Source organism: Meles meles, chromosome 16, assembly GCF_922984935.1.
Source record: "Meles meles chromosome 16, mMelMel3.1 paternal haplotype, whole genome shotgun sequence".
Lineage (NCBI taxonomy): Eukaryota > Metazoa > Chordata > Mammalia > Carnivora > Mustelidae > Meles > Meles meles.
Genome location: NC_060081.1, coordinates 64419686 through 64436582, shown reverse-complemented (window position 1 = coordinate 64436582; position 16897 = coordinate 64419686). Strand labels below are relative to the sequence as shown.

The following is a 16897-nucleotide window of genomic DNA, read 5'->3' as shown; positions in this document are numbered from 1 at the left end:
TGGAAATAGGGTGGTGGTTACCTACCTTGTGAATGTATTTAAAGCCATTTAACCGTACATTCAAAAATGGTTCAAATGGTAGCTTTTATGTCGTGTATGTTTTATCACAATTAGAAAGAAAAGCTAACCGGGAGGTGGGATGAGTGGGTTTGAGTCACAAGGACTGCCCTCCCCCGCCCCCGCTCCTGGATCCACCGCTAGGCCAAATGTGGTGTCCCGGGTGGGACAGAGCAGGCGTGGCACTGTGGCCGCCTCCTCTTCTGTCTGAGGCACATAACCCTTGGCTTCCGGAAGGGCTTGTCTGTGTGTCTGTGCTTGGTTTCTCCACCGCCAGCCTCCGTGCACAGGCCACGTCCGCGAGGGCCCTGGACCGTGGGCCTCTGAAGCACCCAGCGGTGGCCCGGGCTTCGGGGGCGCTGGTCGGTGGGGGGCTCTGCGGGCCCCTCGGGCTGTGGGATGGGCGGGCGGCAGGTGGGAGGCCACGGCCCCTGTCCCGGCTGCCGGGAGGTGAGGTGGGGCGGTCCAGGTGGCGGCCGCTGTGGAGGTGACAGGCCTGTGTTTTCTCCTCAGAAACAGACTGAATGGGCACCGCTCACTCTGAAGGACTGGCCCGTCCGGGACGCCGCCTGCCACGGGGAAGGGCTCACCCCGCCTCTGCGGCCACACGCCGCTCCCATGCCCGCCGCCGCCGGGCTCGCCCGGAGCTTCTGGAGGCCTCGCCGCCCGCCCAGAGCCTGCCGCCGCCGGCCAGGGCGCCCGGGGAGAGCAGAGTGCTTGTCAGTCCTTCCTCCCGCCACGTAGGACCTTTCCTTTGCCTTCCAGTGGATAAAATAGTTCAGAGTTCATATTCATAGACACGGAATCAAGTTTTTAACCTATAACTCCGCCTCTCCACATTTAATAAAACATCCGATTACGAACGCTTTCGTCACGTAGAAAGCTGGGTTAGCCAGCAGCGCGCTGTCTCCCGCCATCTCGGCAGATGCCCCGTGTCTGTTCTCTGCAGCTCGCGGAGGCCGCGCGTCCCCTGCAGGCGCAGAGCCCGCCGAAGCCCTGGGCGCCCCCGCGCTCCTCAGGAAGGCGGTGTCTGCCCAGGCGGCTGCCCTGCCGGAGGGGGCCTTGCCCTGCCCTGCCCTGGGGGCGATGCTGCGGGCGCCGGCCACCTGCTAGGGTTTGCTCGCCGGGCTCGGAAGCCGTTCCAGCCGCACTGCTTGTCCGTGGGAGTTTGAATCATGGACCAGAACTTTCCAGTTATCAGATCAAGTTCTTGAAGCATTTGTTGTCAAGCCTGATGTACTAACCGCTGTGCCCACGTTTTTGTTGTTGTTTTTCAGTCTAGATGTTCTGAGAGTGAGAGGAAAACTGAGGAAAGGAGCAGGCGGGGCCGAACGCAGAAGTGCACGGCCCCAGCGTGCGGCTCTGGCCGCTGTAGTCTTCGGAGCCCTTGACCCCCACTCCCTTCAAGGCCGCCAGCAGTTTGGGAAGGAAGACCCGTGCTCGGCCGGCCGGGAGTAAGAGCAAACGCTCTGGGATCTGGGGAGCCAGGAGCTGTCAGAGCGGGGGTGGTCCTCGGCACGGAGACCTGCAGATGAAGGGTCCTGGCCGGACACCCAGGGTGCTCGTGGCCCCCTGTGCCGAGGCCCGGCTGGGTGCTGGGCATCACTGGACAGGCCCTTGTGAGGATTTTTCATAAGTTCTGCATTTATATCCCCAGATTTGGAAACAAGATCTCTGTCTTCTTTAGCCTAATCCTCATACCATTTTTTTAATTGAGAAAAATCACAGTAAAAGGTGCTTCTGAAACACTGGGCAACTTGCTTACAAAGCTGTACTACTTGGTAAATCCCTATTTCCCCAAAACTGGCTGTTCTGGGAGCAGCGGGCCAAGATGAGGCAGGCGGAAGTCATGTCCCCCGCAGCTGCACTCGCCTGCCAGAGACCACCTGCTTCCCTAAGCCCGTGAGCTTCCCCAGGGCCCTGTGAACATGCTCCTCCCGGGCCCAGGCTGGGGGGCAGCACAAAGTGGCCCCAGAGAGAGAGGCCAGGGGCTTCGGGCACGACAGGCTGGCGGGAGGGTCGGCGCCGTCTCCCTGACCCTACCCAGAACCGAACTGGGTGCGGCCCCTTGCTGGCTTGGCTCCAAGGACGAAGATGGTGGTGGCACCTTCTGCCTTCCAGGAGACGGCTTTCTCCGGACCCCAGAAGCCCTTGAGCCCCTGCTCTTCTAAAGTGTCTTCTCCCGCTCTCCCAGGCCCTGCAGGGACCACCTCTGAGTTGTTTCAAACATGATGTACGAGTACTTGGCAAGTTCCGCACCCTGTGTTTGTGTCCTTTTCATTTGAGTGTGAAGCTCTTTAGCCCCCAGAGACCTCGTGGCAGAATTGCCCGTGGTGAGTGATTGCCTTCCTTCAGAGAACAGACACCTGGAATTTTTCCTTTAGGGTTTATGTACATGCAGATTAATTTATATATACACATAGAGGTAGTGCAGATGCTCATTCGATACTTGTAAAATATCCACCTGAGGTATAGACTTGAGGAAGCTCCCGGCACGGGGCTGCTGGGGGAAGGGGCCTGTGTCGGAGGGAATGCCAGGCCCAGGGTGCATCTGAGTGTCGGCGACACCGGTCTGCTGGCCTCCCTCTGAGCCCTGCACTGGCCAGAGGGCTTTAAAGAGAATTTTCTCGGTTATTTAACTTGTGTTCATATTTCATTTACAACCCAAACAGCAACACAAAAAATAAATTTCATGGTGGACAAGTTCACGCAGGACATAGCGACCCAGCCTCAGCCCCAGCCTGTCTCTAGAAGGTGGAGAAGCTGCAGGCCTGCTCGCCTGGGCGTGCTTTCCTCACAGCTCTTAGCCCTGCCCACGAATGGCAAGACGGCCCAGGTAAGGCCCCCAGCAGCCTAGAGAGGCCCACCCCCTTGCCGTGGGCTTGGACCGGAGCCAATAGTGGGTTGGAGCCTCGCGGTCGCAAGAATCACGGTCACAGGTGATGGCGAGCGAGACGGCTGGGTCGGCGAGCCGGTGCCCGGGGCTCTGGGTGCTCGGGGAATACTGCTCACCCGGCACGGAGACCCACACAGGCCTGGAGGGTGGTGGCGGGGGCTTGGGGGGAGTGTGGGACCGCAGCAGGCAGCCCTGTGTCCTGTCACAGGACAGGTCACTGTGGTTTTGCACGCCGTCGAAGCGTGTCTGTGATGTCGCCTCTGGCAGAAGGCGGTCTGTGGGCTGCAGAAGTGAGACATGGGGTTAGTCCCTCTGAAGAAAGCCTGTTGTATAAGGTGACTCATCTTTCCCCTCTGTATGCACGTGGCCTCGTCACAGATAGTAAACATTTCAGTGTTTCTCGTCTCCTGTGTCTGGCACATGTTTGGTTTATTATATTTTTTACCTGGGGTTGTAGCCGCAGTTGTAGTCGGTGAAACCAGAGCATCATCTGGTCAAGGAAATCTGGATTTATGATACATAGACCTTGCATATTTTACTTATTTTAATTCTTGATTATGAGGGAGCTTTTTGATTTGAGAGGAGAGTTCTGTTCAGGAGTCGCGTGTTCCTGAAACAGAGCGCCCTGCTCGGGTGGCCCTGTTGGCATTTGGGGTTTGGTAGCGCCACGTGACTTAGAGCTCCAGGCCTCACTGGGTGACTGGTGGCTGTCCCGGTGGACCGCAGTGCCCCGAGCAGAGGCCCTGCTCCCTGTTCTCCAGAAGCACCGGTGTGGGAGCGGGCAGCGTGGACTGCCAGCTTGTCCGCTCCCCCGTGCACGGACGGTGGCATCCCAGCTGGCGGTGGGGGGCTGTCCCACCAGGAGGTCCCAGCGTGTTTTCCAGGCTAAGATGTGGCTCTTCATCCTGCTCACTCGATGGCCCAGCGACAGGTCCTATGTCCCCTTCCTCCCCCCTCTGGCCCTGGGACGTCTGTGCCAGGCTGCCTTCCGTGGAGGCCGGGTGCTCGCGCTCTCCCCACCTCCTCCCGCAGCTCCCTGCTGGGCTGCACTGCCTCGTCTTCCTGTTCTCTTCCCCGACCGCAGCCCTTGCGCTGGAGCATCTTCGTCCGTGTAAACACCACGGCCGCAGTGCAGAAAGGCACTTTGTAGGAGAGGAGAACCGGCCAACAAGAAAGCGTCAAACCAAACCAAACCTAGAATTTTTTTATTTTTATTTTTTTACCAAACCTGGAATTTGGGCTTTTTCTGATTTTTCTCCTTCTTCCCTTGCTCAGAGTTTATTTGGGGCAGGTTATTGTTTTGACCCACCTTTTGTATTAAGTGTAATTATCCTTAATTTTCCTTTATCCCACTGACACACGAGGCTCAGTCGAATGCCGGGGAAGACCCTGTAGATGGCTGAGTGTCCGCAGGACCAGCTTCTGGGCCGGAGCCAGCAGCCCCTGGCCCGGGGCGCCGACAGGCTGGGCTCGTCCTGTCTGGAGTCCCACGTCCAGGTCTCCCAACTCTCCTTCCTTTGTTCTCTTTCCTGAGGAGCACAGACCCGCCCAACCTTCCTGCCCAGACCTGGGGGGCCATCTCTGCGTGGCTGGGGGAGACCGAGCCTTCTTCCGAGCAGGTCCCGCTCCCAGCCTGGCTTCGGTCTGAGGGAACCAGCACACTCCTTCTCTGGCCGTTTACAGCAGCCAAGTGGTGTGGTGCCAGGGCTGGGGAGGCTGGAGGCAACTTCTCAGCAAAGTGACAGGTTTTGATTTAGGCCGAGTGACCACAGGAGGGACGACTGTGGGTGCGCCTTGGCTGGCTACCCAGCCCAGCTCTGCGTCCAGATGGGACGGAGAGGCCTCGGTGGGAGTTGGTTTCTGCCCCAGTCTGTGTGGTGTCCCTGGCACTGGGTCGTCCCGGGCAGGGGCTTCTCTGAGCGGACCCATCAAGGGCATGCAGGGGGCCAGGGAGAGCGCTCAGAGCAATTGGTCCTAGGGGTGATCCAGAGCTTGATTTTCTGTTTCTCCGTCCTAAATGACTCGTCAAGACTGGCCACGAATCTGGCCACTCCTCTGAACGGGGCCCTCCCAGGCCTTCCCCAGACGGGAGACCTGACAGCCTGGTTCCGGCAGGAAGCAGCCATTCTGTCTGCAGAGGTCCCGAGCAGGGGTGGAGACCCCCGTGCCTGGCAGGACCAGCAGGCCCCGGTCACCACACGGACAGGGGTGACAGCAAGCACCTGTCACCTTGATTTGTAAAAACACCGTCTTTTGGTTGGCAGGACTGCCAGGATCCACCAAAAACACGAGTCCTGCTTTGCTGTCCCCAGCCCCGAGGCTTCCGCTGCCCTCAGAGCCTGGCCCTCGTGACTGCTCGGGCTGGAGCCAGAGGGAGGGGCGAGCATAGCGCGCAGAGCTTTGCAGAGGTGGTCATCTTCCCTTCTGCTGGGTGTCCTTCCCGCAGCCCGCGGGGGCAGAGGGCAAGCCAGGGCGCCCGAGAGTCTGCAGGTCGACCTGCGGTTAGTGCCTCTTCCTCCGGAGCCTGGCTCTGCCGCGGTCGCCCGTGCGCACCGGAGCGCTTGCGTGTTAGTGGCGTTTCTCGGTGCTGCCCTCAGACTGCTCTTCATTCCCACACTAAGTGGGGGACTTAGAAGTATTTCAAGTATTCGCTGGAGCCTTAGGTGAATTGTCCAGGGTAGGTAGGGGCTGTTTGGAGTCACTGGATGTAGAAAGCTGCAAGCATGTGGTCGTTCCCAAGGGTCAGACCCCGGAGTAGATCCGTTGGCGGAGGGTGAGAATCGCCCCTCGTGGTAGCTGTTCTGTTATTTGTGTTTAAGGAGAGAGACTGTCACTCATCCTTGGTTCCTGCCCACACAGCGGTCTCCTTCTGGCAGTTTGCTTGAGATGCTGGCCGGGCGGGAGCCCCAGGCTGAGGGATGCCGGCTGGAGGGGGTCCCAGGGAGCCCGGGTGAGCATCAGGGGACGGGGTGCCTCGAGCAGAGGCGTTCCTGCGGCACTTCTGGGCACACGCGCCGCTCGGCTGTCAGGAGGACCAGACCAGGCCATAATTGTTACAACGGAGAAAACACACCAACCTTCCTCTCTCCCCTGCCGGCCACCGTTCACTGGAAGTTTGCTGAGCACAGTCTTGGCGGAAGTCAGGGAGGTTGCCGCAGCTGCAGGTCCTTCCGGATGGTCCCAAGTCCTTCTGGTTTTCTGCCACCCACTTACCTTCTGGTCTTCGGTGCCACGGGAAGGCCGGGAGTGGCTGGCGGGCAGTTTGCCCTGGTGCGCCTCCTGTCGCCCAGAGACGCCTGAAAGACGGGATCATCTTGGTGCTAAGAGGCAACTGCCCTGTTTGTCCAGAGGCAAATGGAAACTTTACCGAACTACACGAGAGTTCTTTACCCGGGGGTAAGAGTTTTAACAGAAAGACGAAACTTGCCTTTGGACCGTGGCTGTGCCGAGGCGGTGGAGTGGGCTGCCCTCTCTGGGCTGAATCTCCAGGCCTCATGAGGTCCCCCGTGGGGATGCTGCTATTTCTAAGATGCAAATTGCACATTTCCTAGATTTTGTATCTGTGGATTTGGATGAAGGGAGCAGGGCCAAACTGCTTATACAATTTGATATGGGCCGAAATGGTACTTCAAATCTTTTGATTGTTCCTAAATAAAAACATAAATATATTTCACATCTGCTGAGTTTATTTTGTGGCGGAGCACGGAAAACTAAGAACACTTCACGTTTGCTGGTTTATGTAGTCAAGCCTGACCTTACACGTGGCTGGAGAAGCAGGGCCTTTCGCCTTGGCTCACTTCATAGAAGTTCCACTCGCCGTCTCCCACGCTGCTGTGTCCACGCGGCTGGCTTCTACGTGACGGAACTGTGATGTTTTTAGAAACTGCACCACATAGACAAAGGCAGATGAATCAGACCTGGAGTCCTCAGGTGTCTGATGAGAGGATGCTGGCAAGTCCTTTTCTTTCCCCCTTTATCCCATGAGAATAGCAGCAGAGCTTGTCGTCTGCTAGGGAGGGGCTGGTGCACGTGCGTAAGGACTCGGGGGCCTGGAAGGAATGTTAGAAGCCTCATTCCTGGAGTCAGAGCGATTGCATCTTGTTGGGGGTGACTCTGAGAGCCTGTGACAGGAGAAAGGGGGCCCACAACTAATATCCCCGGGGGCAGAGACATAGAAAGGTAGTTCCCGTCCCAGGTGGACAGCAGGGTCTGTCCCTGGCTTGGCCCCGTGGAGGCCAACTTAAGCCTTGAAAAGCAGCTTTGTGTCGAATGTAAAGCAAGTCTGTGGGAGCCGGACCAACCTGGTGTGAAGCCCCGAAGCCTGTCAACCGAACCCCCCGGGTGCGTGCAGGCTCAGGCGGTGGCTTCTTGGGACACAGCTGTGGACAGAATTGGCAGCAGAAGTCGGGGGGGGGGGGGGGAGGCAGGGGTGGCGGTGCAGTGGGCTCCGGGCAGGAAATAGAAGCCCAGTCCGACTCCTGGGCTCGAGTCCCCTGGGGTTCTCACAGGAACACCCAGGGAGGACTGGAGGAGGCTGAGACAGAGCTTGAGCTCTTGCACTGAAATGCGAGGCAGGACCTTATTTTGTTCCATGAACCAGTTTCGTGGGACACGCTGATACTGCTCGAACTGGTTTCTCCCCTCAAAAGAACAGCAATGGTGAGAGCGGACAGGCTCAAAGAGAAAGATGAGTGAGTTTCGAACCAGCCCCGGCCTTCAGGTGTTGTCCAGGATGTGCTGGTTGGTGGGTGGGGGTGGGGGTGGTTGTCCTCTGCTCATGGCCCCGGCCCCAGCTGGGTGGTGCTGTGTGCACGTGTCCACTGGCCGAGAAGTCAAGGCCTGCCGCTCGGAGTCCCTCTCTTCGTCCCTGCTGTGCCAGCCAGCCAGTAGTTCCTGCTGGAGACTGTGAGAGAGGGGACCCTGCAGGGAACCATCCACTGCTCGTCTTTGCCCCTGGTACCATGGACTTCCTCCTCCTGGCCGTTTTTTTGTTTGGGCAGAAGACACCCCCCCCCCAAAAAAAACAAAACTGGTGAGTCTCAACTCTGACTGCTCTTTTGGTTTACCTGGGCAGCTTTTGGAAAATAGCTCTTTGAGCTCTGGGCACTGGCATTTTCAGAAGCTTCTCAGGTGACACCCAACCCAGTGCGGGGGAGACAGTGCCATCCCAAGCTTCCCACTGCAGGGACAGGGCCTGCACGCACGGTGAGGCAGCTACCCACCACAGGCCCACACCTTCAGGCTTCACCGAGTGTCTCCCTTCACCCCACCTGCTTCGGGGGCCTCCCGGGGCAATCAATGAGGTTAGGTCTGCCTGGAGGAAACGGAGGTGAAACTGATCTGTGCCTCTGCATGACTGAGGGTTGTCATGTTTTCTGCCAGGACGAAAGATCAAGACATTGATCTTGAAATGAAAGGCAAAGGCAGTGTCGCAGGGGAAGGTGGGTGGGTGGCAGGGGACAGGAATGCCTCAGGTCTGTGAAGCCACTGCAAGGACTTCAGAGCTGTTCCTCCCCAAGTCACACTCTAGAAAGATACTTGTTCAGTAAATGAACATGTTCTGATTAAAATAAAAATGGTCAGTACCAACAAGCCAAGCCTGTCCTGTGATGACAGATGGCCCCTAACGAAAGACCAGCACGGAACCTCTTTCTTCATAGATTAAGCTCTCTCAAGAACCTGGAGTGGGAAAACATGGCTCAGGGAAGTCCAGGTTAACTCCCACCCACCACCTTGTCTGTGAGAAAAGGACCATCCTGAGTAGGCCAGAGCAGCTCTAGAAGAAAGCCAGGGGGCCACCAAGAACCTGAGCAGTAGGAACCCTGATACTGATTGTCAAACCTTCTCAGTGGGCATGAAATATTCTAAACGGATCCCAGTTCTCCAAGAGGGTGGTTCTCAGAAGGACCTACAGTGAACCAGGACTGGCCCCCAATCTGTGAGCTTGGGAACTGTTAGGTCTTTGTGGTCTGACTTGTCAGACAGCAAAGGGATGCTTGGAATCTCTACCTCTTCATCAGCCTCGGACTTGGCTTAAAACTTGGTATCTCCACACTTTGTGTGGTATGTGAATTACCACACCAGGGTATACTAATTTCCATTTTAAGAAACAATTATACTTACTTGCATCTTTTCAGTGACTGATCTGCTCAGGCTCCCTTAGGCCTGTCACCACCCATCCACCAGGCAGGCAACTGTGTGTATGTGCATCATTTCTGATCTACACCGGCACAGACCATGGGGAAGATAAGGCCATGGCCTTTTCAGCCAGGTCTGGGCACAGAGACTGGGTTGCAAGCCACTGAGGTTTCTCGCCCGATGTCTGAGTGCTGTGTTGGTTTGAAAGGAGAGGCTTCTGCGGGCTAGGAGGGGATTTGGGTTGCTTCCCACTCACCACCAGAGCCGGCAGGTCCCAGAAAGCTGGGCTAGCTCACAGGTGGGCTAGTGGCCACACTTGACCCCGACATACCGTCTGCAGTCAAGCCGGAGGAGAGGGCGGCCTCGCCCCACCTCCTAGCCCAGAGGAGGGGAGATCTGCTTGACCGGAAGTTGCCGAACCCCCCCCCCCCCCCCGCCGCTTCCACTGCCGAATAACCACCCAGCAAATGGTCCACAGGTAACTGGTCTCCGGACAAGTGGCTCTCCTGAGCTCCCCCAGAGGAGCCCGCACAGGCACCCAGGGCTGGCTTAGTTGGCAGTCAGATCTCAAGGCACCAACATGGCCAGTAAGTGGCTGAGCCTGAGCCCAGAGGCAGGCGGCGGGCTTGCGTGTGCTGGCTGTGCAGCGGGGTGCCTCTGTGCCCACAGGCCAGGACCCCAGCCTCTCTCCTTCAGTGGGGCTGCCTTCCCAACCTTCTCCATCTCCTTTCTGGGATCTTTGCACCAGCTAGACAGAAGCAGCCAGAGGCATAGCAGCTGCCCCCACACCTACCCACAGAGCAGGCAACGCCTTAACCCTCTTTCATTCCTAAGGGAAAGCACACTCGGTCTCTTTGCCTTCAAACCAACCAACCACCTGACCATCTGGATAGTCTTTGCTATTTCTTCTCCTCCCATCCCTACCTACCGCATTCCTAACAGCCTTACCGTCTGCGGCCCAGCTGTCCCCAGAGGACATGCAGGTCACAGCCAGCCTGTCTCCTCCCCTCCCCTGGGCTCTGCCCCAAGAATACCTCCACAGGTGAAGAGCAGGAGTAAGGAATTTAGCAACTAGCCTACTGAGAAGAAAAATATTGTTTTTTAGGTCCCTTTAAAGCTTTTCCAGTAAAACTTAAGATTTTTGTTAATATTTAAATTATAAACCAAACGCTAGGGAGCCTGCTTCCTCCTCTCTCTCTGCCTACTTGTGATCTCTCTCTGTCAAATAAATAAAATAAAATCTTTAAAAAAATAAATAAATAAACCAAACGCTGGAAACCATATATAGATGTTTGCTATGGACAAGATTGGGATATCATACTTGCAGAGACAACTTCGGAATTAGTTTAAATAAACCAATACGTTTTCTCAGAAATTAGTATAATTTCCTTCGGTTTACAATCCAGGATATGGAAAGTTTAATAGAATGTTAAATAATTTAACTTCTACCCTAAAAGTAAGCTATAGAAAATGGAATCACTATTAGGATCGAATAATAACAAGGCTTAACGGCTCAGTGGTTTTTCTTAAGAGTATATAAATATATAAATCTTGAAAAGATAACACTGTTAGTTGAGCTGTAAAATCCATAAAAATAACAGTTCTGCCACAGTGCACAGACATGTTCGTTCATTTGGCTCCCCACCCTCCAAGCAGCTTTCCGGTTAGAAGTGGAAGACCTAGAAAATCACAGACCTATGTGAAATAATGAAGATAGTGAGAAACGGGTGTGCAAAAAATAACCTTTAAAATTCCATCTCCAACATCACAGATGCCCAGTAACAGGACTTTCAACTGGTTTAGTGAACACCCAGGACCGTCTCAGCATCCTCGTGCTGTGCTGGCTGCGGGCTCCGATCCCGAGTTTGCTGCTTCAACGGGGAGAGTGGACTTCAGTCTGAACTAGGATGGGGGGGTCCCCCTCGGCGGCCCGCTGAAGGACGCCCTGAAGGAGGCAGGTCCGCGTGTGAAGGAGCTTCCTGAATGTACTGGGGAAGATCCCCGCCGCTTCCTCCTCCATCCTGGCACCCGTGTCCAACCAAGGCCTCCAGTCTGTCTTACCATTAGACCTCACGCTTGTCGGTGGCACCTGCCCGTGGCCTCTGCGTGTGAGGCACACCCTCGCCGACCACGTGGCAGGAGTGGCTGCGTGGCTCAGCCAGCACATCCACAAATTCTGGCCCCCAGGGAGCAGGTCTCCGTACTCCAGGTTCGCCTCCAGACCATCCACCTTGGGCCGCCCCTGGCTTCCGGCAGCAGGCAGACGGTGTGGCCTGCGGTGACGCAGGGCGACCGGGTCCTCTTCCTCCTCCTCCTGAGGTCGTGAGGTGCTGCTATCCCTCCTCCAGGCGGCACCCTGGGGCTCTGCCTCCTCGGGCCCGTCACACAGTGGCCCGAAGGGTAACCCTCCATGGCCCACGGCAGCCCGGGCCGCCCACTGCTGCTATTTCTAACACGATCCCCTGTATCTTGCGGGCTGGGTAGTGCCCCCGGCCGCGGGCAGCACGCCCTTGTGCTGTGTCCTCTTCGTGGAGCAGGCGGAGCCCCTCTGCAGGCAGGTCCTGTGCTCCTCCGCCCTGGCTCGGGGCCAACCACCCCCACCCCTGCCCAGCTGCGGTTTTAAAGCTCCAGGACAATGTAAACTTGGGTTTGTTTCCCTGGTCCAGCGAGGCTGCTGCTCTCTCAAGAAGGTCCGGGGTTCCTCAGAGCCTCCTGTGCTGCGGGCTGAGGCAGCCATGGTCCTGGCCCCACAGATGGAAGGGTCCATCTCCAGAAGTCAGGACCAGATGTGTGTGCTTAATTAATTCGAGACACAGTACAGTTTTTGCCTTCACCCAGAGCCGGGGGCATGGAGGCCCCAAACGGTAATACATCTCGTTAATGGCTTGGTTTTGTCTAGCAGTCACTGCTGGAATCCAGGCTCTGGGCCTTGGGGCCAGGATGGCCACCACAACAGGCCACTTCCCAAGAACCCAGTCACAGCACTCCATGAGGCACGCGGCACCTGCTGCTCTCAACGAGGCTGGCGCACAACTAGAGGCGGTTGTCTCCGTTGACCCGAGTCCTTCGTGGGGCCCTGGACAGAAGGAGGAGATGTCCTTATCAACAGTGGGGCCTCGCAGCCCCGTGGAATAGCCCAAGCCAAGAACGCCAGACAACGAAAACCTCTACCCAGGAGCAAGAGAAGGACCCAGAAGGGGCCGCAAGTCGTTCTTCCCATCTCTCCGGTATGCTACCCATCCTTCATCCCCTCACCTCCGTTCCCGACTGTCAAAATGGTCTGCCAGATGCTCCTGGGAGATACGAAAGTCCTCAAATGGCTGCTGATAGCGGGCTTCAAAGGAACCTTCCCGGGCCCGGCCATGGAACAGCTGGCCTGAGGCATCGGAGCCCCGCTCCCGCAGAGACATCCCGAAGGGACTGAGGTCCCCGTTCTCCTGCTTCAACAGGGAGAGCACGTGGGGTCAGCGGCTCCCTGGGGTCTCGTGAGGATGCAGCCCGCCGGCCCCCCAGCCACGCTGTGGTTACCTTGGCAGGGAAAACCTCGATCTTGACGAGCAGGGAGGCCAGCTCCAGGTCCTCGCTGTAGTTGTTCTTCAAAGGCACAGCTCTGTACCCTGGAGGAGGAAGGCCTGGCCCTCAGCTTGGGAGGAAGCCGGGCAGCGGGCCCACCCCCCCGCACTCCTCGCAGCCCCAGGTAGGTCCCAGGCACTGTCCTAGGAAGGGTCCTCACCTGTCTTCAGGCCTTTCACCGGGAAGGTAGCCTGAGCCAGGAAGTTCTGGTCACTGAACATGTCTTCCTCATACACCACAAAGCGCAGAAAGGCGAATTCCGGGTTACTGATCTGGAAGTGGAAGGGCTTGGCAGGCCACACAGGGTTCAGTCCATTGTCCACTGCGGAAGTCAGGGCAAAAGGCCTCAGGCCACTGGCTAGAGAGGACAGAGCTGCTAGTGTGGAGGGGCCTTCAGGGCACGGCGAATGGGGAAGGCAGACCTACCCACGAACTCGGTCTTCTGCTTGACACTGTCATACTCCGCTCCAGCCACCTCAATCTCCACAAAAGGACACACGATGCCTCGGCCGTTCTTTGGCAGGTGCCGGGCCCCCAGTACCTGGAAGGCAGGCCAAGATGGGCCGGGGACTGTCCTTTCTGCTCCTTCCCAGGCCTCACTCTGCAGTGGAGGCAGTGCGCCCTCTGCTGGGCCCCAAGGAGGCGGCCCGCTAAATGGTTCCCAGCGTCAAGGCCGAAAGAGCAGCAGCGCCCGAAATCTTCGCTTTAGCGGCAGCTTTCAATGGAGTTTCTGCATCTACCTCATTAAATCCACGTCTGTTCTAACACGGACCTCTCTTAAAGGACTCCACCACAGGGAAAGAAAACAGAAATCTCTTCTGGGGGGCGGAGCACATCCTCCCTATGCTCTCCCCAGCCCTCCTTCCAGGCGGCTCAGCCACACCCACCCGGAAGCGGGCAGCTGGCAGGCACCAGCTCGGTGGCTCAGGGCCGGGTCTCCAACAGAGCTGGGGGCAGGGGTCACTCTCACTCAAGCCCCGTTCTTGCTGGCCCCTGCGGGTGGCTCCCCACTGGCACCAGCTCCCTGTCCTGCCAGGCGGTGGCTCCCCACGGTCGGGCCTCACTGGACAGCCTGGCTCTTCAGGGCTGAGACCCGGTCCCAGCGAGCCCACCTGCCTTGGGCCTTTACCACTCTGGGCCCAGCCCCACAGTGGAGGCTCAGTTGCCTCCCACCTTAGAGGGTGGTCAAGCCTTCCTCAAGCTCAGAAACCATCCCGTGCCCCCCTCCCCACCCCAGTCACGCAGACCCCCTAACCTTGACTCTGGACAGGAGCCCCAGCAGAGCGACCCCCGCCACCCTGAAGCCCCTAGGCGAGCAGCACGCACCTCAATGCAGACGGCATAGGGCTCCAGGCCCCGGAGGCTGCTCTTGTCGAAGGGATCGAAGGCCTCATCCCGCATGGTACTCGGCTGCAGCACGTAGCCGCAGCGGCCGCCGGCCATGAAGAGGGCCTGGTTCATCTGCATCGGCTTGTCTGCAAGAGCGGGTTACAGCGGACTCCGGCCCAACAGCCCACAGGGCCCCACCCGCCCCCCAGGGCAGCGGCTCACCTGGGGTCTGGAAGTTGAGGGCCACGAGCTGACTGCCGCAGATCCACATGGGCAAAGGGTCGTAGTTGGAGGAGTCCAGCCGCTGGCCCTTGGGGTAGATGCGGGAGAGCTGCAGCCGGTTGTACTGGAGGAATTTCTTGCCTTTGGCCTTGTTCACGTATTTCTCAGCCTTGGTTTCCGGAAAGGACGACATGTCCCGGTAGCAGGCACGTTCTGTGCCAATCTCTGGGCCAAACAGGGAGAATGCTGACAGAGCCCACCCACCCAAGCAGCGCCCACAACCCCCATATAAAGGGACGGAATTCTCCTCCCCCTTCCTCCTGCCAGCGAGGGCACCCAACCCCACCCCGCTGGGGCCTCGGCCCTTACTCTCTTCATCAAAGGGAACAGGCCGACAGTAGACAACCAGCTCGGAGAGCTCCAGGGCGATCTTCTTCCTGCGCTCCATCATCTTCCCCTCTGTGAGCTGGTGACACACACAGCTTGTAGCCCCCGCCCGGCAGAAGGGTGCACCCACAGCACCGGTGTTCTCCCAGCCCTTCCCTGTCCCCTGCCTCTTCCAGACCCCCCCCGGACAGTAAACAAGGGCCCTCTGTCCTCAAGCCCCACCTCAGAACCATCCTTCCTCTTCTCTGCCTTAAAGGGCACACCTGCCCTCCAAGACTCTCAGAGGGTGGGATCCTCACCACCACCCATGCCTCTGGGACAGCTCAGGGTCCTGGGGCAGGCTGCGCCCTCCAGCGATGCTGTGTAAGCCTCGGGTACCCCGCCTCCCTTAGGCAAAAAGGTAGCCTCCTCTGACTTCCATGGGGATGCAGGCCTCTGGCTCGGTCTCTGGTGCCCAGAGGACACTCCCCCACCTCTCAGTGGTCAGAAGCTCACCAGCTCAGCTCCCCCGACCTCAGTGCAGCCACCTCCGCAACACGGCCACTCGCAAATGCGCCCTATCCTGTCCTCACCGCCCCCCCTCCAGAGGCCCACTTTCTTCCATCAGGGGCTCCTACATTCATAGTCTTACTCCCTCTTCCGGCCCAGACCCCAGAATCCATCCCCCTAACCAGCATGTCTGCCAGGAATATCTCAGCACCTTCCATTCACTGTGGGATTCAAGGGTCCCCGTTCTCCAAAGCAGCCACAGACCTGTGGCCTTCTAGCCTCCTCTCCCACACCAACCACTGGGGGAACGGCCATCCCCCTAACCCTGACCAATACTTCCTCTCGGTCACCCCAGGCTCAGAAGAGGCCTCCTCCTCCCCGCTGGCTCCTCCAGCAGTCGGCACGCGAGCCTGCCCTGGCCCCGGCAACGGCGAGACGCACTCCCTTTGCCACACCCCACTGCCCACGGCCCCCGAACCCTGGTCACGACACTGCCATGGTTCCTTGTCATGGCACTAGGGCCGTCGGCTGCTGCCAAAACCAAGGGGCACTCTCAGGTTCTTATCGTGCCTGTTGGTACCTCCACAGCCCCCAAGACATCAGACTCCACCCACCCTGGCCGGCCGCATCTAGCTTCTCCGGCCTGCCCCTCCTGCCTGCTCCCCCTGCCAGCGAAGCCCTCTTCCCATACCCCACTGCCCGCTCTTCCTGCCTCCAGTCCAGGACCTCTCTGGCCTCCGCGCTAGCTTGTGCAAGTGCCCACCAGGCAGACCCAAGGGGTGTCCTATGGCCATCTCCAGCTCCGCACTGACAGCCGCAGGGCTGGCTCCGTGTGTCTCCCACGGCTCCCAGCCTAGAGCGGGGCCCAAGGCCGCAGGCCTCACCCCCCAAGAGGCTCGCAGGCTGCCAACGCATCCCCCCCAGACGCGCCTCACCCTGGCATCTGCCGTCTGGGCCACTTCTCGGATCTTCTTCACCCAGTCCTGCAGCTCCTCCTGCGAGTCGGCAGCGACATCCAAGGACCAGTGTGCCACCGAAGTCATGCTGATGGAGAAGACGAAGAGCCGGTTGTTCTTGCCTTCAGGACGGATGGCTGGGAGAGCAAGAGAACAGAGCTGGCAAGATGTTTCTGCGTCCCCCGCACCACAGCCCAGGCACTGGGCTCCCTAGACTCTGAGTCCCCTCACCACCTGTCCTCCTCCCCACCCACCATGAGGCAGCCAAGGCTGCTGGGCCAGGCCCATGTGACAGCAGAGGACGTCAGGGCTCCGAGCAAAGTCCCTGCCGTAAGAGCGGGCTGGGGCTCAAACCCCAGTCTGTTCCCCCTGGGTCCGCTGCCCCACCCCGGGACCTCGCTCCGGAGGAGAGCGGAGGTCCACAAGCCATCTGCGTCTCCCATGGTGCCTGGTTCCGGTGAGCACGCAGGGCTCAAAGCTGGAGGTGAAGACAGGAGCCCAGGGCATCAAGGGAGACTCCAAGCACAAGGAGAGCTCAGAGGGAGGGCGGCCTCTGGCTTCTTCCCTCAGCATGTGCCGACAGCACGAAGGAGAGCCTGACCCTGAGGAACGGTGGGCTGGAAAACGGCATGGGGGCTCACCGATCTGACAAGCCGGCACATCCAAGACCCCCCGGAGCAAGTCCCCCAGGGGGCTGTTCTCGTCCAAGTGCTGTGGAAAGCAAAGCCCACAGGTGCGTCAGCACGTCTGCTGTACACATGCGTGGATGGGGGGCCCTGTGTGCACGCAACAAGCACACCCCACAACACAAACGGCACGTGTGTCCTGGAAACTGGGGCCCCTCAGGGGT

The 16897-nt window shown here is 58.5% G+C and overlaps 2 protein-coding genes across 4 annotated transcripts in view; one reads left to right on the top strand and one right to left on the bottom strand.

Annotated features, from left to right (window-relative positions):
• ZHX3 (zinc fingers and homeoboxes 3) overlaps window positions 1-781 on the top strand; it is a 94321-nt gene extending 93540 nt beyond the window's left edge. For both annotated transcript variants that reach the window (XM_045980897.1, XM_045980896.1), the window contains exon 3: window positions 571-781. In XM_045980897.1, coding sequence (XP_045836853.1) covers window positions 571-581 — 11 coding nt within the window. In that variant the 3' untranslated portion in view covers window positions 582-781. The remainder of the gene's footprint in view (window positions 1-570) is intronic.
• A 9664-nt stretch (window positions 782-10445) lies between these two features.
• The window catches only part of PLCG1 (phospholipase C gamma 1), a 37121-nt gene continuing 30669 nt past the window's right edge, over window positions 10446-16897 (bottom strand). Inside the window, exons 24-33 of one of the 2 annotated variants that reach the window (XM_045980813.1) lie at window positions 16689-16758; window positions 16027-16184; window positions 14585-14681; window positions 14216-14440; window positions 13991-14139; window positions 13091-13205; window positions 12825-12986; window positions 12620-12708; window positions 12347-12531; window positions 10446-12167 (exon numbers count right to left, since the gene is read on the bottom strand). In XM_045980813.1, coding sequence (XP_045836769.1) covers window positions 12125-12167; window positions 12347-12531; window positions 12620-12708; window positions 12825-12986; window positions 13091-13205; window positions 13991-14139; window positions 14216-14440; window positions 14585-14681; window positions 16027-16184; window positions 16689-16758 — 1293 coding nt within the window. In that variant the 3' untranslated portion in view covers window positions 10446-12124. The remainder of the gene's footprint in view (window positions 12168-12346; window positions 12532-12619; window positions 12709-12824; window positions 12987-13090; window positions 13206-13990; window positions 14140-14215; window positions 14441-14584; window positions 14682-16026; window positions 16185-16688; window positions 16759-16897) is intronic. The other variant, XM_045980814.1, reaches the window with a different exon arrangement.